We start from the raw sequence: 24,334 nt of genomic DNA on the forward strand, positions 1-24,334 counted from the left end.
ATTGCTTTCAGATGCGTCATGGAAATGAGTTCAATTTTTCAAGTATTTGAAGTATTAAACTTATCTAAAAGGAAAACCTTTTAAAGTGATTCTTCAAATGCTTTTTCCTGTCAGTGCCTTTAAGTGCAATTAAGGTGTTAGCAAGTTCTGCCTTTAACTCTTAATATGATATATTTCACTGGAAGCAACTTTGAAATGTCTTTGTTTTATGCCACTGGGATTATCAGCTAAGGCTTTTCTGATTTCCAGCAAGGTGCTCTTGTGAATATTTAGGTGGTGACTATGTTTCAGAATAGAGCATCATAAATTAATGCTGTTATTTAAGGAATTCTTTACATACATTCTGACATAAAGTACTTCATTTTCAGTTTGAAGATTTAGAATTGTCCCTGAAGGATGGTAATGTTATGAAAGAATCAAGAGAGACATCTTTTTTTGAGGTAAAAAGCTAAATGGAAAGCGTTATTTCTACAATTTCAGGAAAATACTGCCCATATTACAAAAAAAAAACCCACCACACCAAAAACCAAAAGCAACAGTAAAAAACTCCAAAACAAAACCTAAAAACCCTTAATTGTTTTATTTGAGAGCATTGTTACTTTCGTCTTGGGTTAGTGAAAATGACATAGAAGCAAGGCATATGAATTAGGAGAGTTTTTGTAATAGTTGCATTAAAAATGATTGATACTAGAGCAAATGGCATATTAGATAATATTTAATTTTTTTAAAAGTAACTTTAAAAAGTTCCTGTTTCTGGGAGAGAGTAGTGCATGAAGTATTTTTTTCTTGCATCTGATTTAATGAAAATGTATTTTATAGGCTACTGGAGCACAGTTCTAAACAAAAATTACTGCTACATTGTTTATGTCCCCCAAACTGAGAATATTTTTGTAAAAGAATTCTGAAAAAGTGAATCAAATACCTAATGGGCTCTCTATAATTTATGTAACCAAAAAGCAAATAGATTTGTTTCATTCTGTGCCTCAGATCCCATAGAGCTAATTTTTACAGATTTTGTTAACATGCAAGAGTCTCTAGAATACTTTGCAATTTATCCTTGATAGCGTGAAATTTGTTAAACACACTTTGCTGTCATATTTAAAACATACTTGTCTTAGTATGTGATTAATGTAAAATGTTTTATGTTAACTGTCAAAAAACTTGATTTAGGAAATGTATGAAGAACTGAACAAGTCAAGACTGGAACTCAACCAAGAAATAGAGAATCTAGAAAAAGAACTGAAAGAAGAAAAATCTAAGCAATCAGAAAATTATAAGTTGGTAAGAATAAATAGAATCCTGTCTTTGTTACTATTCATTTAAAAAAAAAAATTCCCCCAAAAAATTCTCTGTGGAGGAGATAAACTATTCTCTTTGGGCTTTTTGAAACAAAAACTACATTTCCCGTTTTGTCTCCCCCCATACTCCCTATAGCTTATTGGAAAAGTGACACCCATAAAGGAAATACTCAAAAAAAGAAAAGCTGTTTTTACTGATTTGGTGGTAGAACCTTCTGAGTTTGAAAATTAACATAACTTTATTAGTTGCTTAGACCTTTTCAGTCAAATCTGTGGAAGAAGCTATATGACAACTAATAATTTTCAGGTGGCTGAAATTCAGGAGAGAGTGGAGTCTTTAGAGAATGAAATAAAATCTATCCAGTCACAAATTGATGAGGTATGTTCGATCTTTATAGTTTCTGTTTTCAGATCTTTGCGATTTCTCTGTTCTGCATGTAGTTACTGTTTTAATTTCTTTTCTATTAAAGGTGCTGAAATAATATGCTGTGTAAACCAAAAGACTTTGTAAGGCTTAGTAAATTTTGTGTGACTTGATTTGGCAGCTTTGAATTTCATATACTGATTGGCATTGATTAGGAAGTACAGTTACTTTGTCTTTTCTTTGCCCTCTTACTCCCTGACCATATGTAGTGTTGCAAAACTACAATCAGCAAAAACTGTTGAAAATGTAGGGAAAATGTGAGAATAAGTATATAGCACAGTTAGACAACCTAAGAGTAAGTCCAATACCACCATCGTGACCGTTTAAACAACGTGCTTTTTTATTTCACTTAGGCCAAGTCCACTCTAAAAGTATATCAGATTAATACAGAAAGACTCAAGACATCCGTTCAAGATGCAGTAGATGAAAACTGCCATCTCCAAGAAAGTGAGAAACAGGTAGATTCTTCTTAGTTATTCTTAGAAATACTATATTTTCTTATGATACTATGTAAATATGATTTGTCAAAGGAGCTTTGTTAATACCCCTTGTGTGTTCTGTCTAGTAAATGGAATGAGGGAGAGGATGTGGCTTTAAAATTATTTTATGTTGGAATCACTTTGTCTGAAGTAGTCCTGTTTTAAAAGAAATTTAGTAATTAGAGTTTGTGGGGAAACATGCATAGAGTTCAGTGAGAAAATGAGCATATGATAATGTAAGATTAATAAGAATTTTTGCTGAGTCCTGGAGGAAAGCAGAAAGATTTGAGCAAGTCCACAGGTAGGATCTTCTTTAGAGGCAGAGAGAAAATGCTTATACTTGATCCAGAAAACAAAAGAAATTAAGAAATTGCAGAGCATGCAAAAGGCAGGTAAAAAACTGAACTGTAGTACCACTATGGATGAATTTATGGAAAGTCAGGTAAGTAATAAGAAGGGACAGAAAACTGTTACTTCTCAGATTTTAGCTGTTTATTTTCCTCAGTGTCATAGCCAGATCCCAAAGAATGCTGATTATTTTGAAGTATTCAGCATATGCAATATGTGTTCTGTGCAATAATAACTGATTTTTCCAATGAAATTATTTTATTTTTTTTTCTAACAAAAAGATATTCTCTCTGAACATTAAATGTTCCATGGAATGTTTTCGGTTTTTGGGTAGTTTTGGGATTGTGTGGTTGGTTGGATTTTTTTAATAGATATGTACTTCTTTTCCTGACTGATGATCTCCTTGTTATCTGAACAGTAACTGATAGATACCTTGTGGGAAGGGGGAGTCAAAGTACAGGCCTGTTGGTTTTTAGCATTCTCATAAAAAGCTGGGGAGTGCTTTATTCCTCTCTGTCGAAACAGTGTGCATATCAGACTTACTGATTCAGGGAAAAAAAAGGGTTACTGGAAATAGAGAACTTTCAGCAGGACGAGTATTACAGTTCTGCACAACTCTATTAACAGTAAAACATCGTATTTTTCTCTAATTTTAGAAAGAGTACATGTTTGTGACTGGAAAAAAAATGAAGGTGATTTTATTAGATGCTGCAAGTGGAGAAACAGTAGATCTGGGTGTTACCACTGTGAGATGAAGTTTCTTGAGAATAATTTTCTTTTCAAGAATCTTTTTCGTCTAATCTATAGATCCTTTTTGTTCATTTCTATGAGGAAGAAAGGTCTGGTCTTGGTGCTTTATTTCAAATGTGACAGTCACTTATGTAATAAATTTTGAGAAGCAGTACACAAAGTTTTAATAGGGATTTTTTTTTTCCCCCTCTGGTAACTTGTTGGGTTCCAACAGAAATAATCCAAGTGCATGTGTGTGCAAAGAATCTTCTTTTTCTTTCCTTCTAGCAAAAAATAGTGCTTAGAGTAAGATAATACTAAATGCTGACAATTACTCTGCATTTTATAGGCAATCATTTATATCAAGCAAAACCATGTAAAAAGTCAGTCAAAACAACTCCTAGGATTACTTAATTTGCCAGGTTCCTAGATAAAGTAAGGGTTTTTTTTCATTCCTTCCAGATAGAATAACCTGGATATAGTAGTTCTTAACCACATTATTTAGGATGAATTACTACACTAGTTTTTAGTAATTTTAGAACGTTTGTGTATATTGTATTTTGCTGTGCTTTTTAGTACATAAATAATCTGGTAAGAGTCGATGGAAATTGATAAGGAAAGAAGAGAAAGTACCTGTCTTGCTTATTTGTATTGTCTTTTATGAAGTTGTTGCAAGCATTGTGAGTGAGTTTGTTATATTAGAATATCCATATCCCTTTTTTATTTTTCTTTCTTACTTTTTTTTTTAAAGATGGAATTTCACTTATGCTCAAAAGGTAACAAAGGTGTTCTTTGTTCAGAGAAGCTAGACTGCTTTCTTCCTCTGTCCGTTTACACTAACGGGTCATAATCTTCTGGCACATCATAGCTGAAACATTGTACCAGATGGGCTGTCTTGGATTTATGATGTGTCAGAGAGAGGATTGGGCCTTTTAGTTTGAACAAGGGAACTGTTAATTAACTCCAAACTTTCTGTGCTTCGTTTTTTGCAGGAACATTAGAAATATATATTGCTTCAGCTTATTGCAAATCCTTGCTATTTCTCTTTGTTGTAATTCTTAGAGGTGTATAAAGTCATGTCAATTTATTTTCTCTTTGGCTTCACGAAGAAGGAATCTCTTAAAGTTTAGCTTCCCTTTGAGGATGACATTTGATGATAAAAGTAGTTGTCTGTGTATGTCTTCTGAGCAGTATTAGCATAAACAGTATTTTTGTTTTATCAGTAATAAGTAGTTTGCATGATGCTGCAATTTCATACATGGCTTTTACTGCTTGAAAGGTTCATTTGTGTGCCAAGTGGGGTTCATCCAATTCTAGTCACATACCTTTTGTTTTATGCCTTCTGGTTTATCTTTAATAAGTAATGTTCAGGCTTGCTTATCTATTTGCATGGCAGTTCCCCTGTTTAACTACCATTTTCTGGTTTTATTTTTAGTTTAACTGGCTGTTATGGTCTTGTCGTTCAACCTAGTTATTCCTTTCTGTACATCCACTGCTTTTAAACTGGTTGCCTATTATGCAACTTTACGCAATATTCTTTTGACAGACTCTTTAAGACAAATTTTTGTACTAGATCCCATGTTTTTGTACTGCATGTTTTTTCTTAACAGAAGTTTGCATCGGTTCAATTTCATTCTCAGACTATGGAGGCATGGTTTAATTAGTTAATATGTTGCAGTGGTTATTTTAACAAACTGGTGCTTAAGTGTACTAATCCCCTTACTGCTGTAAAGTATTTTTGTGAAATGAGATTTTACTAGGGGATGTCTGTAAAATGTAACCTTGGAATCTACCTGTCTCTTTAGTTAGCCACAGATAATCAGAGATACATCCTAGTAGGTGTTGATTACATACAGTTGCTGTGACTTTCATTAACTGACAGGGAAGCTTTCTGAAAATAAAATTTAAAAATTACTTTTAAGATGCATGGAGGAGAAGAGGAGAAATAATACAGTTCTGCAAGTCCACGTGAATTTAAATAGCTGTCTAAAGAGCTTGTGGGTTTCCCTTACCTCACTGAAACCTCTTCTAGGTTGAAAAGACAGAGGTACAGTTTCAGAAGTGTATGTGCAGATTGGGGAGTGAATGTTCCCTCTCCTTCCATTTGCCAGTGGTGGTAACTGTTACACAAATTGTCACTATTTTATATCCATTGCTATTGTCACATAAGGCTTTTTAAACTGAGTGGAATATTAACTGAACTGTTCTTATAAATATTTAAAAATATCCTAACTACTAATTACAATGTAGAGCTATTGCAGCTAAAGCAACTGGACAGTAATGTAGAAGTCTTATTTTTCAACTCTCGAGGTTTAACTGTCTTGTAGTCTATCACTGTTAATTCTTACTGATGGATGAGAGGTTGAAATTCTGCTTATGTATAGATAATATACATAACAGGCTCAAGTACTGCTCATCCTTGATTCTTGGTTGTAATAGACAATCACACTAATCTGCTATTTCCCTTTTTAGCTTTTACAAGAAGCTGAAGGATGGAGTGAACGATTTAGTGAAGTAAACGAGCAAACGAAAATGTTTGAGTCATCTAAAGCAGATTTAGAAGAAGTATTGAAAAGTAAAGAGAGTCAAGTCAAGGTAAATTGTGACAGCTAGCATTGAATAAGATTATTCAGACTGATGCTAATCATTGAGTTCCAAGAAAGTCTAACAACCTTTCCTTGTCTTAATATGCATTAAGCTGTTTGGGGTTTTGTTTGCTGTCTCCATCCTCTAATGTCTTGTTTCCTGCTAAGCAAAAAAGGTTGCTTAGCAGCACAGTGGAGCAGTCTGATAGCCTTGGAAGCCAGCACGTTAAATAAGCAAAAACTCTTTTAGTTCTGATAGAGTTTTTGTATTTTTTTTTTTTTTTTTTTAATTTGTAGTGTGGGAGTTGGGAATGTATTCTTGCATGTGTGTGCCTTATATACAAAGCCCTGCTAATAGCATTCATGCTTGGCTATCGGAAAAGTCTTCACAAGGGCACACCTGTTGACCTGCAGGTATGTATTTTAATAGAGTAATATTGGAGATCTAGAATCCAGTATATGGGGATCACTTAATCTACTAAGGCAACTAATTAAAGGACAGAAATCCTGAAAAAGTAATTGTAATGGTAACTACATTCTCATTGCTTGTATTTATTTTACTGGCTTTTTTATGTGGGCTTTTTCTTAGTCACTGACACAATACTTACTGAAGATGAAAGACTGGAGTTCAGCAATAAGAGAAGATGATGACACTGAAGATAATCACTGGGACACGGATATAAAGGGTGAAACAGAGAATGGAGAGCACTTAGGTATGGTTTGTATTGCTTCCCATCTTAAATATTAATTTAATTGATGTTTCAGAAATACAGAACCAACAAACTTCCAGGAAAGTTGAAAGTTTAGCTTTGTAGAAGTTAGATTTTCAAAACTCAACGCATGTTATTAATGTTGGACAGTTAACTGATGCTTGGACACCTCTGCAATAACAACCTATGCTACTAGTTAGGATAGTGTGAATATAGCTAGCACATACATATTACCATAGAGCAATGTAAAGACTTGGTACTCAGTCTCTTGCAGGATGACTTTTGCCTTTGGTAGTATTAAGCAGTGATTCCCAAACATTTTTAGATGGAATCCTTGGTTTCATTTCTTCTTGAAGTTCCTCCCAGAAGTAGCGCTGTAGGTCCTTCGAACCTAATTTCTGTTTCCTTGTCCTTAAGCAGGTGTTGGAGGCAGTATGGTAGCACTGGGATCAGATGGGTGTAGATGTGGGTGCCGTCAGGACAACAGCACAGTAGAGCCTTTCTTCATCCTTCTTGCTGCAGCTTCTTTTTATGCTAGTGCTGATTACACCGTAGGGCACATCTCAGTAAATCTTACAGTGTGTAGTTAGTATCTCATTTTTAACATCAGCAAAGTCTGACTGATTGGCAAACAAAGCACTAGAATATAGGCATGTCCCCTCCCTTCCCCCTGTTCTTGTGGTTTGTTTTGGTGGTTTTTTTTGTTTGTTTTGTTTTTTTCCTTTGTCCTCCAAAGATGCCGTGCCTATCATGGTATGTTGGGGATTGCTTTTTTTCTAAAACCAAAATAAAATAATAGTAGTAAGCTCTGTCACAAATGCTTTTGTGCTTTTTATGTGATGTATTATTCTATTCTGTCAATCAGATGATCAGCAAAAACGAACTGTGAAGAAATTGATATATGCTGCAAAGGTATGTGATTTTAAGAAACTTGTGGATGGTAGGGGATGATTTAGAGGGACTATATATGCAATTTTTATGGTAAGTTTAATTGCATATAGATATCAGTATCCCAAAGTTCGGGATCTTTTAATGTTTAATTAGATATTTTTACATGCTGACAGTTTCTGGTAATCTTAAAATGCTCATTTTTTTCAAATTTTGATTATAGTTAAATGCTTGTTTAAAGACCCTGGAAACAGAAAGAGATCAAATGTATTCAAAACTGTCTGATGAAAATAAAGCTAAAGGAGAACTTACAGGTAATTAAATGTTATTTTGCCTTTAAGATTAGTAAGATGCTGGTTTTGTAAAATGATGTTACAGGCTGTAAGTATTACTTCCAGTAAAAACTGAATTAAGTTTACATTAATAGCTCTACTTGATTTTTAAAATGCCTGTTTGAGATTAAGTTGCTTAGCTGTTTTAAGTATTTCATTTTAGAGGTAAAGCAATTGCAATTGCTAAAGCACCATTTGCAAATTTTGTTGCACTCTGTTGGAGCATTCTATAACTTTTAAGTTATAGAATCTTGTTAACATCACTTTGCCCATGTATTTTAAATATATGATACCTTCTTTACGTAATTTCTGGGCATGAAACAATGAAGTTTTAATATAAATTTTAAAACCATCTATTAAAATGATAGCTTAATTGTAATTAGTTTGTAATGGATGAAAGCTCGATACTTTTTAAAATCAAAAATACTGCATTTAGAGAATTGAACCTAAAAGCATCTTGCTCTTTTTACCCCCTCTTTGTTCTGTAGGACACAATGAATTAAACCTTAGGAAATGAAAACACTGCCACTTTAGTTTGATTGAAGCCTGTAATTAGCCATCGCTTTCATAGATGACGGCCGGCAGAGTAGCCATCACATTTGAATGACTGTGCTTTGTTTATTTGCTCAGTAAAACTGTGGATTTTAGTTTTTGGTAGTCCTTTAAACTGACTCTGTGCTAGTGTGTTTTCCAAATTGATTGTAACTCTGTTCCACAGAGATATACAAAGTTACTTGAAGCTTTCTATGTCTCTTGAAGTAAGAGTAGTACGTAGGAAAAGAAAGGTGACCGATTTTTAAATTGGAAATGTAGTTTGTCAAATCTGAGTTATCCCTTCAGGCTACTCAGCAAGACCTCATGTGGGTAAATCTGCAAGAGTGTATGATGGTACCGATTTTACTCCTTTAGTAGAATAATTACATTAATAAGAGCCCTAAATGAAAATTTACATTGTGAATTACAAAACAGCATTGTTTTCAAAGAAGCTGTACAATTCGGAGCAAAGGCTAGATATTGCACTCAGAGCTGCACTTTTTGGCAGATAGAGAATGTAGTTGCTGATTTCCCATCAAAAGGAGCAATACTATTTCTCAAGATGTATAATTTTTAAATTTTTTTTATTAATAATATTAACATATTATTGCTTAAATTATTAAATCAACAGAGAATCAAAGGCTTTTAGAGACGTTATATATACTAAAATATTGCAAATATTTTAATTTTGTAAATTGTATGTTGTCCCAGTATAATTATCTCTAAATTTGACAGAACGTATAGAAAACCTTCGAAGTCAGCAAGCTTCCGTGCAGTCTGAAAATGAGCATTTGGAAAACGAAGTTCAAAAGCTTCAGCAGAAACTTAAAGTAATGACTGAGCTTTATCAAGAAAATGAAATGAAACTGCACAGGTGCTGTTCCTCTTTTTATATCCAATGTTTACTGTTTGATTTGACTGTAACTCTTTGATTTGAAAATTTGAATACTGCTTTCCAGAGTGTTCTGAATTGTGAAGACTCTGTTCTGTTACACCTTCATGTGCATTTGTGATCACATTAATTTTATAGAAATTGTTTCCATGAAAGTAGTGGTATATTATTTTAGGCATTCCTAATTTGTACTTCCACAAGCAAATACAGAAGTGAAGATAAAACAAGAAGTAATAAATTTTTAATCTATGAAATAAGGTAGGTAAAGTCGGAAAGCTTGATTTTTTTTTTTTTAATTTTTTTTACTAAGATATGATGTAATATGGCTGTCAAAGTTGCTGAAAGATAATCAGTAGCTGCTTTAACTGTGATGTATATTCTATACAGATAGAGAGCTAGTAAGGCCATCAGAAGAGTAATGCTCTATGTAAAACTAAGCTTAGAGTTAAAACATAGGCAAGCTAACTATTATCAGTAAGCAACATAGAACTTCTGTGAATCATGCTTTCCTCTGCGAGACAGAGAATATGAGGACTGTGCTATCTGCCTCATAGTCAGGATGATAGAGATTATGACTTTCCGATTGAAATCAGAAATTGTGTAAAGGACTAGAAATACAGTTGATTAGGATGGGATGGAGCATGTAGTAACCTACAGAAGTGTGTGTGTGGAGCGAGCAGGGGGCGTCATTTTAGAGCATGATGGTAAAACTACAGTTTTCCTAGCCTGAAATTATTTCTTCAAGGAGCAGATGTAATCTTGAAGGCAGCAAGAGAAGCAGCACAAGTCTTGATGCTGTACTGAGCAGTATGCAGGACCTTTCTGACGTATTATTTTCAGTAATTTGCTCTGTAGTGTATATATTTACATAGATATTTGATATCTTTGTAGACACAACAAAACCTGGAAATCCACTACATTAACATTTGATTTTTAAAAATGCCGGCAGGGCAGAGCGGGAAGGAACTTATCAAAAAAAGCTATGATGGGCAGTCAAAAAGGAAAAGTGTTTGCAGACTGCGTGCGTGATATTTCTGAAGCTCTGCGAATGCGTGCTGCTTATCAAAGCTTTTAGAAAAGACTAAAAGGAGGGGGAGAAGCTGCCATGATGAGACAGCAGAATAAAAGAGGCTATTAGTATTAACAAGGCATCTTTTAAAAAGCTAGGTGCATTCAAACGAGAAATAGGAAAGTGGGAAATGAAGATGAGTAGAAAAGAAGTTTAAATCACATTCAAAAGATCAATGATTTAGTTTGAGTGCTAAGGACTGCTCTTTACAGGGAAGTGCCCCATTTATCCATCGAGAGCTGTTACGCAGCAGTAGTACCTGTGTGTTCTGCAGAATTACCTTGTGCATAACCTGTTGTCTGAAGTATGGGTTTTCTTTTTTGTAGTGACCGATAAGGCATAGAAAGAGAAGGACCTGAAAAGAATTTTTTTTTAATAACTAATAACCATCTTTTTCTTCTCCAGAAAATTACTTTCAAGTGTAAAAAAGTACCAGAACAGATCACTGAAAGTTACTGTAGTTTGGGTTTTAGTTTGTTTGATTCGACTTGTGGCTGCTTCCCACCACTGCAAATGGAAATATTCTTTGGGAATATAGATTGTCTTCCAGATTCCTTTTGGGAATAGTGGTAATCCAATTGGTTTATGTAGAACAGTTAATGAACTTAATAAACCAATATGAATACAAACTAGTGCTATTTATGCGATTTCATATGTTGCCTGTAAAACTCTTTATCTGGATAAATGCCATGTATTCATCATATCTAAATAATTGGAGTTTTTTTTGACAGACCAACTACAAAATTGTTGACTTGAAACAGAATTAACCGTAGCTTTTGAATTTTCTTAAAGGAAGCTGACAGTAGAAGAGAGAGAACGCCTACAGAAGGAAGAAAAGCTTTCTAAGGTAGATGAAAAAATTAATCATGCTGCTGAAGAGCTAAACAGCTACAGGTATGCAGTTTTTTGTTGCTGTAATCACTTGTTCCAAAGTGAACAAAAGGCAGTAGAGAATTAATAAAAACACCAGCAGAAGTGAATATATTTTCTTCTGTTTCTTTGTTGTTTGTATGTGTGTTTGTGTGTAAGAATACATACTAAGGAAGTATGTATTTTTTTCTTTGTTAAAAAATTTGAGTAGATCATTAGCAACTAGCAATTGTTTTTCCATTAGAATGCTAATTGTATTGACATGTCAGCTTTAATGGAATGGTAGAAGTGGATCTCTAATCTGGTTCCCTTTGCTTGACAGAGATAAAAATACAAAGTTAAGAGAATGCTGTGAAATAAATGCAATGTTCAGTTTTCCTGTGGATCCTAATGTATTTATGTTATATAGAGTATTTTTGTATCTCTAAGCTTATCAAATAGTACTGTTTACTAAAACGCTGTGATGTGGGAATATTTTCTGTAGTTGTTCTTTAACTGCTTTGCTCTGTTTTGTGTTTCACCAACTGTGTACCTCTGGTTTGTTTCTGTGGTTTCTCAAACTATGGCATAATAATTCTTCAATCTGTAAGGTATATTTTCCCATCTTAAACGTTTATGGGAGTGGTGACTCTTAACTGAACGATACTGATGAACAGTGCTTCCTGAAGAGTTAATTAGAGTAATTCTTTCACTAGAATGTGAAGTTCTTGTAGATAGATGTTCTTCAGTATTCATACAGGAAGACAGAATTCACTCTTCTTGATTTACTTAAGATGTCTACAAAGTTCACATTCTGATTTTAAAGAGAATATTAATATTGCACATGGAGTGTAACTAAACAGCGAATGTGTCTTTGGGCCACCTGCTGAGAGAGTGTAGGACCTAGAGAGTATGTGCACAGAGCAGCTGGCAGCAAAGGTGACATCATACTTTCTGTGGTCTTGAAATAACTTTAGTGCAGGTGACTGTCCCTCAGGACTGACTGTGATAGCCTGTGACAGCATGATGCTCCAGCCACGTTGGTGCATTTGCTGAGCTGGATGAGGCTGGCTGTTAGAGCACATGTGGAGGGAGATCCGTTATATTGGAAACATATCGCAGCCCACTGAAAAGTTGGGGAGATGCTGAGTTTTTTGATTCTGTTCTTTTTTTACATCCCTGTTTGTGCTAATCTAGGGCCTAGAATTTTCACTGATACTGTATTTAAGATTGCTTTCCTCCATGTTTTGTTACAATGTCATTTACAGTGTAATTTTGTTACAGACAGCGAGCAAAAGACCTTGAAGAAGAGCTAGAAAGAACCATTCGTTCTTACCAGAATCAGGTATGTGCCTTGTGTTACTTACCATCCAGTCCAAGTAGGAGGAATGTTCTTGCAACTGAAATACCACTTTCAGCTAGGCTGTGATACTGTATTTGGCTTGGTTTTGTTGGGTGATTTTTTTGCCTTCCCCCCACCCCCCTTTATGCTACCTGGTTTTGACTGACACAGTTTCATAGCAGAGATCACCAGATAACTTTATTAAAAAGTGAAATTTTAAGTTTAGATGTCTTGTTATAAATTACCAACACCATTAAGTTTACAAATAAGAGCGTATACTCAGTCTTCAGTTTTCTTTTTTAGATGAATAATGATGTAATGAATCTCTCTTTCACAGATTACTTCACATGAGAAAAAAGCTCATGATAATTGGGTAAGTTCCAAATACTGAATATTCTGAACTTTGTGTATCTTCCATGCCTTGAATAGCTTGCTTTGTCACTTTTTTGTTTCTTATTGAGAACAGAAAATCAAAATTAACCTGTCACCTTTAAACATACAGATTTCTTGCAGAAATATACAAAAGCATGTTAAGCATACTTTTATCATATAAAATAGTTGGAATAATTAAGCCAGATACCTATGAGCACCAGAGAATGATATTACAGTACTATTTGCTGTAGCAATAAATCTGCTGGAATAACATGTTGTCGTTTAACATGTGTGACGTTTTGCTAATAATAAAAGCTTTTGGCCTTGTTTCAATGCCATTTTAATATTTTCCCTGGATGTAATTCAGTCCTTTTATCTGCTAATAGAAGACATTATGTCCTGTGAGAACAGTATGTTCCATTGACAGCTTCCTAAGAACGTTGCTACAAAATCCATTTTTACCTTTTTTTCCAAACAGAAAACTTTAAAATATCTCCTGACTAATACATTTTTCAGTTTCACAGAGCGGTCTGTATAAGATAGAGTCCTCTTAAAAGCGATGGCACTTAGTGGTCATAATTTTACAGCTTTTAACTATATGATTTTAAAATAAGATTTCTTATATAAAATATGAGACTTTAAATCTTGTAGATATTCTGTAGGTGCTTCAAAGCAGCTATAGCCAGAGAATTTAATTTCTGCAGTTTTAAGAACCTGCAGGGAAGCCATATCATTCCTCAAAATTCTGAGTGCTAGAGCTTCTAATGTCATTTAATGACATACGTGAGGCTCCGTTTCATATGCTTTATACACAAGTCACATCTTGTGAAAATACAGTCCACACATTTTAGATAGGAAAAAAAAAACGTATTGAATCTAGGACCTGTCACGTTTATGAAGTGTTTAATTCATAAATAGCAATATCTAAGCATCTGATATTTTTCCCTCCCCAAAGCTGACAGCCCGAGCAGCTGAAAGACACCTCAATGATATAAAAAAAGAAAATGCACATAACAGACAAAAGTAAGTGCAGTCCTGATCTAATTCTAAACAAATGCAGTTTGATATTTGATTTTTCACTCAGAGGGTGGTGAGGCACTGGAACAGGTTGCCCAGAGAAGTTGTAGATGCCCCATCCCTGGAGGTGTTCAAGGCCAGGTTGGATGAGGCTTTGGGCAACCTGGTGTAGTGGAGGGTGTCCCTGCCCATGGCAGGGGGATTGGAACTAGATGATCTTTGAGGTCCCTTCCAACCCTAACCATTCTATGATTCTATGATATGTGAATATGTTTAGAATTTATATAATTTGGTGTTTTCTAGACCTGTGTTAATCAAATGTGGCCCAAACAGGGCAGAGAGAGCACAGTGTTCCACTGGAGTTCTGAAAGAAAGGGAGCCATATGAGCATTCCAATAATGATAACATGCAAGAAAGTAAGAACTTAAGAACTATGTGAAGTATTGAAGTATTTCAGGAAGGAAGCAGAATGCAGTACTAGAACTCAAAGGTTTTGGGGAGTGGGTTGGTTGGTTGTTTTAAAGAAGCATGTATCATCCAGATGTCATGGTTACCTAATGATTTTACAGCTTATCTCCAGAAGTTAATACTGAGCTAACAGATCAGGTGGTAGTGGTTGGGAGGAACCTTTATTTGTGAAGTTCACTAATACTTGGAATGCAATTTAGAGGACTCATAAGAATAAGGTTATGTTAGGACTTGTGACATCCAACATGCCACTTCAACTCCTGAATTACAGTTTAAATGCAGCAGCATAGAGAAATACTTTCAGGAATTCAAAGTTCAGAGTTCTGTGACATCCTTTGCCTTTTTGTTTAGCAAATAAAATACCTCAGTTCATTAACCCTGTAAGTAGAAAGCCTAGCAGTAAATGATGCAGTCCAGTAAAACTTTTGTACTTCTTGGTTATTCACTACTTTTGTTGTTTATTTGCAGATTAACCGAAGCAGAATTTAAACTTGACCTTTTAGAAGAAGATGCTTATGCTCTTGATGTTCCAGTTAGACCATTTGGCAGAGGTACAGTATTGAATTGTAAAACAGAACCTAATTGTTTTGGTTTATGATTTTGTTTCCTGAGACCACACATATGTAATTGTTTGAAAACTGTCTTGGCCATGTGTATGTACAAATAACAGTCATTTAAAAAAATAATTGGGTCATAAGTGATTCTAGGTCCTGTTCAGTATTTTATTGAAACTGAGAGTGTTTGTAGTATCAATGAGAGTAGACTGAGAATATGACATACATGGTAATTAGAGCAAAATTTTCATTTCACTTACAGAGTTTAGTTTTAAACTTCACCTGGGGAGTTAATTACTGAATACAGTTTGCTAAACTAAATATTGTGAACTTGAGTATTTTGTTTTAACTGTTCCAGAGCATTCCCCATATGGACCCTCACCAATGGGCCGGCCTTCATCTGAAACAAGAGCTTTTCTTTCCCCTCCAACTTTATTGGAGGGTCCTTTAAGGCTTTCACCTATGCTTCCAGGTGGAGGAGGAGGAAGAGGTACAATTCTTAAACTTGAAAATGTATCTGTTCTGGATTTCTCTCTCCTCTACTGTAAACCTGTCACACCTTTTCCTCTTGCTGGTGACAAAAAGTATTAAAACAACCAATTCAATATAAACAGTTAATTGGACAATCTCTTCCTGTTTTTCAATTTGCTTCTAAAGCTGTCTAATATGTAACAGTACAGTGGAAAATTTACTTGTTACTAGTAGGTTCAGCAGTGGATTTGCATTAGAAGCATTGATTGGGAAAAGTGAAAAGCCAAACTTAGTCAGTCTTGTTTTATTTCTTGGACAAGTAGAGTTCTGCTGAAATAAACTTACGATTTTAAAGTAAACGAGTTGATTAGCTTTCTGAAGAAAGAATACTGCCACTTCCATCTCATTGGGCTACAGTCAATGAGAGAAGGAGAGAGTACCTGTGTTGTCAAAAACATGAGACAGTTTTACTGGGTGTCATGATATTAGAAAGTTACTGATTCAATAAATTGTTTTCCTCCCTTTCTTCTAAATTTGAGGCAGTCGTTACACATGGAGATAGTTTCTTCCCTAGTGATAAAAGGGACTGGGAAGGTTGTGTGTAAGGAGTAAAATTCAGAGATTGAGAAGTAGGTGAAAGCAAGCTGTGGTGTCGTGGGTTGTAAGGGAAGAAAAACACTGTTCCTTCATATTTTTGATGTTGGTAGAAATAGTGTAGATAAATGCTAGAGTGGAGTTCAGCATCTTTTACAGGTAATAAAGAAGCTACTATTTAATTTACTACTACTGTTACATCTGTTGAAACTTGTACGTATTTCATGGAAAAGTGTCTGAATGTCTCTTTTATAAGGATTTCAATAATCAGAATTGATTCTTAAAAGACCAGCATGGACTATTTATTTACTTTAATCCTTTATAGAAAGTATGTCCAGGTGCATATGAAAGCTGGTTCATTTTCTAAGTCAGAAAAGCTTGAGATTGGACGTTCGACTGTAATATACACACAAGCAAAATCATTCTTGACAATTTATTTGTATAGAGAAAGTAATGAAACTGAGCTGTCCAATGTATCTTTAAATTGTAGCTCAGCTGTTGCTGGTGACGAAGAGTGAAAACTGGATTTCAGGATGCAGTATTAGCAAGGAAGGAGACTATGCAAAGGTGTAACTACTGCCCATTTCACAATGGAGCACTAATGTAACTTGGGCAGATTAAAGAAATGATGTGCTTAAGTAATGCCAGCTACAGAGCAATTATAGTGCTCATCTCACGTTGCACAAGACACGAAATGGCTTCAAATTTTAGGTTGAATTTTAGGACAGAGAATTAGAGAACAATACCAGAATTCAGTATTTCTGTCATTTTTCAGACCAAATCTATTTTAAAGGAAGTTTGCAACCTAAAATCACTCATTGTTACAGTTTCTCTTGCTCTTGGTTATGTGTTGACCTGGTCTTCTCTTCTCTTTTCTTTTTTTTTTTTTTTTTAAATAAAGCATTAGACAGAACCAGAAGAGTGTCGGATATCATGTGAATGTTTTCTTATGATGAGAGTATTAACTTTCAGTGTGCTAATTTTTAGTTTGATTAGCAGCAGGTTTTTTAGCACTGAGAAGACTTACTGTGAGAGCATTATTTTCTCTAATTTAAATGAACTGAAACTCTTAAAATGATTATTAAAAAAAAAAAAATTGCAGATACTCTAGATTGCACTCTTGTTGAACTAAGACTTTTTCATTCCAAACAAACGTTTTTAAACGCTTCTAGTAAACATAACTGGTCATCAGCAAACAGCTGGAGAGTACTGTGGAGCCATGTGCCTCTCATATCTAGACAGTGTTGGCATTCCGTGATTTATTTTGCTATTTACAGACTTAATGAAGAAAGCCTTAATAGAAGATTTGAAATACCTGAGTAAATAGCTATGTGATTTCTTTGATTAGGATCCAGAGGACCAACAGCCATGTATGAAGCTGGTAACAAAAGAGGAGAGCTGAGTTCTGATAGATTAACTGATCCCCACAGACCACCATCAGATACAGGATCCCTGTCTCCTCCTTGGGACAGAGAACGCAGGATAATTCTGCATCCACCAGGTATAAAAATCTGCTCAGCTACTGTATCTATGGAAAAGTGGAGTTACTGACTTGCAGTGTATATATTGAAGTATTTTTTGCTTAAAAATATGAAATGATTTCTTGGAACTGCATGTGCAACTGCACTGGAAAGGTTTTTTTAATAGTAGTTTTTTCCTTTTCTTGAATGGTCCAGTCCACTTGCATTTCTTCTGTGCTATCTCTTAAATATATGTTGGTACTGGCAGTATACAATCAACTGTTCAGTTTCATCATTTTACTGGGAGTTTGTTTAGTGCACCAAGAGACCTGTCTGAGCTGGATAATTCATAAAAGATCTGAGAAAGTAAAAAATTTTAATGGCACATTAGCCATGAATAAATAAATAAATAAAGAAAAGGTAGCTAGTGTTGAAAAACACTATGCTTTTCAAAAAAGCATTTATATTAATAGTACAGGAGTACTGTGGTACAGTCATCCTGTTCAGTATGTATTTTCATGTTGATACTGCCTCTTTGATAATTAACAACAACAAAATCAGTCTTGACCCACTTCTTCAGCTAATCTGCATTTCATGCTATCACTCAAAGACGACAGAGATGAATCAAAGAGGGTTCTAATACTTGTCAAGTAAACAATGCAGGGGGAAGGACAACCTTCCTGTATACCTGTAATAAAGAAGGAAAAACGCTACAAGTTACAAAAATTTTGACAATTGGATAAAATGCACAGACTAAAATACCTCAATTATCAGGTGCAGCAAGCAATACTGTAGTTGCTACACATCTGTATGAAAGCCTGATTATAAAACTCAAAGTCCACTCAGGATGCAGTTTCTCATTTACCAAACCTGGTCTATTGACAGGATACTGCAGAGAGGTAGTCTTGTTTCCTTGACCTGAGCTGTGTTCTTACCCCATCTGTGCGCTTGGATCTGACTGATACAGTTTGTCTCGTAGCTGCGTGATTGATTGATAGATCTGATGCAAGGAAGTTGGTGTAAACACATCACAACACTGTGAAACGTAACAGAAAACCACTCTTGCCTAAGAACGGCTTAAAACTATAGTACCTTATTTTGCCTTTGCCCTTCATTGCTATGGTAAGCCTTTGTTTCAAGGCCCCACTGTTTAGAATTTAGGCAATTGTAACTTTAAAAATTCTACTGTATGTTAAGCCCATAACCAGTGAACTTACTGTTTTGCAGCTCCTTAGAAACATAAACTGTAGTACACGCTTAATGGGATTCCTATGTTCGGGGTTTTTTAAGATTCGTTTGCTCACCCTGATTAATAGTCACTTTGGATATTTGCAAGAGCATAAGATATCCAGAGAATTTTGCTGGTCTAAAATTACATGGAATGGGGGGAATAAATCTTCACTGACCCATTTTGTGATATTTTTTTTCTTTTTTTTTTTTTTTCAATGTTAGGTGAGCCTTACACTGATCCAGTTCTTCCTCCTCGAAGACAAGAAAGACTTTTCCCTAATCCTCCAAATACTGGAAGGCTTTCTGGACCAGCAGAACTACGATCTTACAATGCGCAGTCTTTTGATAAAACAGGTGGGAGTTGCTTCCACAGTACTGTCAAATGGAGAATCTCAGTATAGATTGACTATATGTCCATGGGAAGAGGACAGCTTTATAGCTACCACAGACCTGATGTTCCATTGTGTAAAAACATTTTAACACTTGCTACCCTTGATGCAGTCTTTCCCTGTTATCAACAATAGCAATCTTTTCTGTCGGGTGGATGGGATTCAGTAAATGAGGTTTTTCTTCTTTTTTGTCCACCTTCACTGCTCTGTATGCTAACTATTCACGATTGGCCTTGAGCCCTCCCATGAGGCTCGCCACAACATTAAAATGTTACAAACCTTTTCTTGCATTTCCATGCCACATTTGGTAAAGTTAGAAAGAGTTAGAGTCAGTAAGATTGAAAGAATAACAGCAAAATTTTCAGATATCCACTGGCTTTGCGTACTGAACTAGAAGGTGCTGAGGTCTCCTCCTTCATACTGTTTACTTGCAACTTTTTGTAGTTCGCAGTGCAGTTGCCCCCAACTTAATCACACATTTCACTGACCCAGGTACTGTTTGTTTTAAATCGGCCAGTTATGTAAATTCTAGTTTGTGATACTTGGCAAAAGTCATTTTAGTTTTGGTGACTTAAACCTTATCACTGAAATAGTTACGAGCTTAAAGCCTTAATACTTATTAAGCAGTTTTCATCCTTATTTAATGCCTGGTAAGTCACGTGTGTCTGATTGATCAGCTAGGCTGAAGCCATTAAACTCAAACCAGAAACTTGGCCACCCTGTATTCAGTTACTCATACAATTAGTAGTAAGTTTCCATCTTTGTTGCCCCATTTCTGGCGATAGGAGAGAAAACCTTTGTTACTTGGTGTCATAATGTGAGAACTGGGAATGCTGAATTCTGGTTCAGGTTGAAGGTTCAGGTTTTATAGGGAGCGGTTCTCTACTGCAAGACAATTCTGTTCCTGTACAGCCGCTCACCTTCCTCCCCTTTTCCCAATCCTCTCTGTGTTTCACTTCTGCTAATACTCTGTGTTCCACTGAGGTCTTTCTTCTAGCACCTGGATGCTGACTGAAGTACAGGAGAGGTGCACTGTCTTTGCACTCATTTGTTGCATCCATTTTTACCCTTTTCTTCAGCTTCTGGCAAGCAACAACTAAAAAGAATTTAAAAAGCTGTATTCAGTTCTTGGGCAGTTCAAAACCCGCTTAATGGAATCGAAGGTTTGCATAACCTTGCTGCCAGCGTTGAGCAGGTCATTAAGCATATGTGAAAGTTGCTTTTTAGAGGCATATAATTTCACTAGACTTGGGTGAGTATTTGTGAAAAGAGCAAAAAAGCCTCCAACAAGTAAAAAGTCAAAAGCCATCCAGCACACCATCTGACTTCAGAGCAGCAACATGTCTCACAGTATTGAAATCCAGGCTCCAACTTTGCAGTGGGGACTTACCAAAGAAATAAAGTATTAGCAGAAGGGAGTGGAAAAATGGAACTGCCACAGTGATGTTAAAATGTATCGCTAGAAAAATGCACTTGTAATGGCTAAAAAAAACCCCAACAAGCCACAAACCAACCAACCAAAAAAAAAAAAAACAAAACTAAAAGCTACATCCTTATAATTCATGTACAACTTGTACAGAAGTTGGAGAAAATACTGAAGCATATCTTTGTGTTCCTTGGTTGTCTGCAGAGCAGTTGCTTGGTATGGCAGTACTTTTTTTCCTTGCCTATATATCCTGATTTCAGAAAAATTGAAATCAGTGGAGAGAAGGAGGTCAGCACTGAGTAACTTGTTTGACGTTTGCATGCAGATGGACAAACATCTTCAGAAAATAGCCCACGAACAGAACCAAGTGGAAATGGGATGAAAGACCATTCTAACCTTAGTGTAAGTAGCTACATAGAAACTTTAAAGAAACCTTAATTTTCTGCAAAATATTTCGGAAAATGTGTCTGTAGTATGTTGGTCAAGTTACATTGCACTGTACAGTCCAAACTATAAAATTCTCTGTATTCTTCTATCACAGCACTTACTGTGGATTAATTTTGTTATATGACTAATATAAACCCTGCTGAAAACCAGTGGTAACCCAGAAGATGAAACTGGTCAAGCTGATGGGCAGTGCACATAGATAGCCTCGCTCAGGATTATGCCGTAGCTAATGCAGAGTTGGAACTAGCTGTTAGCTAATGTGACAGCCTACATCTGAGTGGGCCTGATGGGATTGGAGAGGTTCCCTCTCCTTACGCCTTTCCCTAAGCTAACTTCCATGTTTTCATTGTGTTGCAGAACTCACTACCTGATCAGTCGCTGGCATCTGAAAGTGAAGCCATCAGTTCAGGTTTTGCTCCCCCACCTTTCCCTCCAGTCAGACCTCCGTTGATGCCTGGGGATCCTAGACCACCTTCATGAGACGAGGACCTCCTTTTCCTCCCCCTCCTCCTGCTGGCATGTATGGACCACGTGAATGTTTTCCAGTACGAGACTTGGGGCTTCCACGCCCTCCACTGCCAAGTACGTACCTTTTGCCAGCATTTACTTCAAGTTGATGAACATGAGTGCTTTGTGCGGGTAGCGAGTGAGTTACCACACTGGGTGAGCACTGAAAATCTTTATTTGCACGTACTGCTTCTCAGTTCAGCTAACTGGGATTATCTCTTTTGAAGGTTAATTGCATTGTACTCTTTCTTCATCACGGTTACTCATATCGATAATGTTTTTACGAGTGCTAGCTTTGGCTGGAAAATACATATACACATACTGTTCAGCATTTAAAGGGTTCCTTTTTAGGGTAGGAAAGCAAGTAGATGCTTACCCTAATCCTTTTCCTCCTATGATGTTGCATCATATATGAATCGTAAAGTTTCATCCTTTAGTTTTGAGGTATGCTAGTGTCCATACAAAAGCATGCATTTGGGACATAATTAATTGTTAATTGTTTTTCCTTGGAGTTTGGGTTAGTGGAGCAAGATGTAAGTGTCAGACTGAAGGGCTGCTTCTGCCTCTTGCTGTCTCTGATGAACCTGTGGAGAATTAAATGGTTATCTTCCAAAGTATCTGTCATGTGTGACCTCCAAGGGCCGCTGCATCAGAGCAGAGGTGATGGTGGCAGCAGCAGCAGCCCATTAGCAGACACCGACCAGTGGCTGCTGCTGTGACCTGTGACAGGTAACTCCTGAGAATAGTGATGGTTGTGTCCTCCTCCTTCCTAGCTGCTTTGTCTCTTTGGGGCATAACACTTAGCCTAGGCCTACTTGGTGACTTCTACATGTCGGTAGGCCATTGCTGAGCAGTAAGATATGTGGGGTAGAAGGAGCGGGTGTGTGTTCACTGTTGTGATTGATGCTAACTGGACTACTCTGGTTCTCTCACAGTAAGAAATCCATTTCCAATGAGATCTTATCCTCACTATCCACCTCAACGACCCGGACTTTTACCACCACCACCACCACCTCTTGAAAATAGAGTTGAGCCACCTCAGTCAAATCCATCAGCTGTAGAACCACCAGAACCACAGCAGGAGACTTGACAGTCGTTTGAGCAACATGCGGAGCCATTTCTGTAGTGCTCTAATGGCATTTTTCCTTACATTAAGTAACTGTTGTTACTTAGGTATACATAAACTACTTCGCTCAAATTGAAGCTTAATAGAAATTTCTCAGGATAGTACTTTGTAAATAAAGAATGAAATAACTATGAATATTGTGAATAAGTGATTTCCATTGTACAATAGTCATTTTAAATTAAGTATTTCTAACTTGAGTAATCTCTTCAGAGGTGTATAAAATTTAAAATATGGGTCACATGATTTAAAGTCCAACTGCTTTGTCCTTGTTTAGCTGTACAGGGAATCTCTCTGCATGCCAAAAGTGATGCTTGCTGCTTTATGAATAGAATGTGAAAACCAATTGAAATAGTTAATAAAAGTCTACGGAAAACGGAAGCAATGTCACTGTTAACATGGTTCCGTAGAAGTATGTTCCCTTCTACATACATACTCTGTTAATAACTTCGTAGGTAAGCTTTCAGCTGTCAAAGCTTTACAAGGTGGCACTTGTCCTATCAGTACAGTGGGAGGGAAGGGGAAGCAGAAACGTAGAGCAACTCCCCCATCATTCTTCAGAACTGGTAAGTGTAGGGTAGTGTTTTACTGAAAAAGTGTATGTGGGTTTTTTTATGACATGGGAGGAAGGAGGCATAGCTATGTGGTGCTTCAGCACCACCCGACCCTTGCCTTTGGAGATGTGTGTCTGCAGCGAACTAGTATCAGGGTTTTTTTACTGTCCCAACATGAATTCAGTTTATGAGTCTTCAGGTTTTAACACTGGCATTTGAGAAGCTGGGTGGGACAAAAAACACTACTTCCCAATTCCTTCAACTCTGACTTCGGAGAGCACTTGAGATTTGTCAGCAAAGTGGCCACAAAAGATGGGGCAAGATCTATAAGCATGCTCATCCTAACACATAGTACAGATAATTAAAACTTCAAGGCAAGGTAGAATGAATTTGTCTAGAACAAGCAGAGAAGCAAGCATACCCAATATGCTTAGCGAAAAAAAGCAACAGAAGTGGTCAAAACGTGCTGCTGTGGCAAACATTTAAAAAAAACAAACATAAATTTTAGACGTGAATTGTGCCCATACGCATTTTGTAGTGAGTGCTAGGCTTCACAAGAAAGCAGAATTAAAAAAACAGAAGAAAGAAGCAACAAACTAATAGCATTAATAATTTTTTGCCTATAAAAGCATTTGGTGTGTTGCCTCCTCCACCTCTTCACAACAGCGAGGTTACTGTTTGCTTCTCCCCTGGTGGTAATGGCCCTCCCACCAGGCACAGCACACTTACCTGCAGCCCGGGTAGCTGGAGCTGGACAGAGCCCACCTGCGTTTTTACTGACTTGTACAGTCTAAGGGCTTCTGCTAGAAGCTGTTGGCTCTTCTGTCAGTTTAGCTTCAACTTGAAACCCATGTACTTAGTCATAGAATCGTCTGGTTGGAAGAGACCCTCAAGATCATTGAGTCCAACCATTAATTGGTCCATCATTAGTCACGATGAAGTGATTTGGTAAGGGACCATTTAAGACAGGGAAAGAAGGAAGCTCTTTTTAGCAAAGCCTCCACTTGCCGTAGCAGCTGGTAGTTCAGCTGCCGCTTCCCTGTTCTCTGTGCACACACACAAAAAACACAGTTTCAGCCTTTAATATAAGTGCAGCCACCACACCCCATAATTAGATGTTATAAAAAAAAAATCTCCAGCCCACTTTTTTTGTAATTGCTTAGGTCGAGCCTGCCAAGTGAGCTTTTTCTTTTCGCAGCTCAGAACTCCCGCTCCTACCATTATTTCTGCACAGGCTTATTTC

General features: G+C 36.4%; 1 protein-coding gene across 1 annotated transcript in view; it reads left to right on the plus strand.

Moving 5' to 3' along the window:
• MIA2 (MIA SH3 domain ER export factor 2) overlaps positions 1 to 22,918 on the plus strand; it is a 40,151-nt gene extending 17,233 nt beyond the window's left edge. The window contains 21 exon segments of the mRNA XM_086612650.1: positions 369 to 440; positions 1,171 to 1,281; positions 1,606 to 1,677; positions 2,076 to 2,180; positions 5,751 to 5,873; positions 6,453 to 6,576; positions 7,439 to 7,485; positions 7,685 to 7,775; positions 9,063 to 9,201; positions 11,081 to 11,182; positions 12,422 to 12,482; positions 12,817 to 12,852; positions 13,807 to 13,874; positions 14,805 to 14,887; positions 15,249 to 15,380; positions 17,304 to 17,456; positions 18,868 to 18,999; positions 20,786 to 20,862; positions 21,265 to 21,379; positions 21,382 to 21,489; positions 22,350 to 22,918. Coding sequence (XP_086468776.1) covers positions 369 to 440; positions 1,171 to 1,281; positions 1,606 to 1,677; positions 2,076 to 2,180; positions 5,751 to 5,873; positions 6,453 to 6,576; positions 7,439 to 7,485; positions 7,685 to 7,775; positions 9,063 to 9,201; positions 11,081 to 11,182; positions 12,422 to 12,482; positions 12,817 to 12,852; positions 13,807 to 13,874; positions 14,805 to 14,887; positions 15,249 to 15,380; positions 17,304 to 17,456; positions 18,868 to 18,999; positions 20,786 to 20,862; positions 21,265 to 21,379; positions 21,382 to 21,489; positions 22,350 to 22,504 — 2,106 coding nt within the window. The 3' untranslated portion in view covers positions 22,505 to 22,918.
• The last annotated feature ends 1,416 nt before the right edge of the window (positions 22,919 to 24,334 follow it).

The sequence above is a fragment of the Tauraco erythrolophus genome, chromosome 6 (assembly GCF_009769465.1).
Source record: "Tauraco erythrolophus isolate bTauEry1 chromosome 6, bTauEry1.pri, whole genome shotgun sequence".
In the NCBI taxonomy this organism is placed as follows: Eukaryota; Metazoa; Chordata; class Aves; order Musophagiformes; family Musophagidae; genus Tauraco; species Tauraco erythrolophus.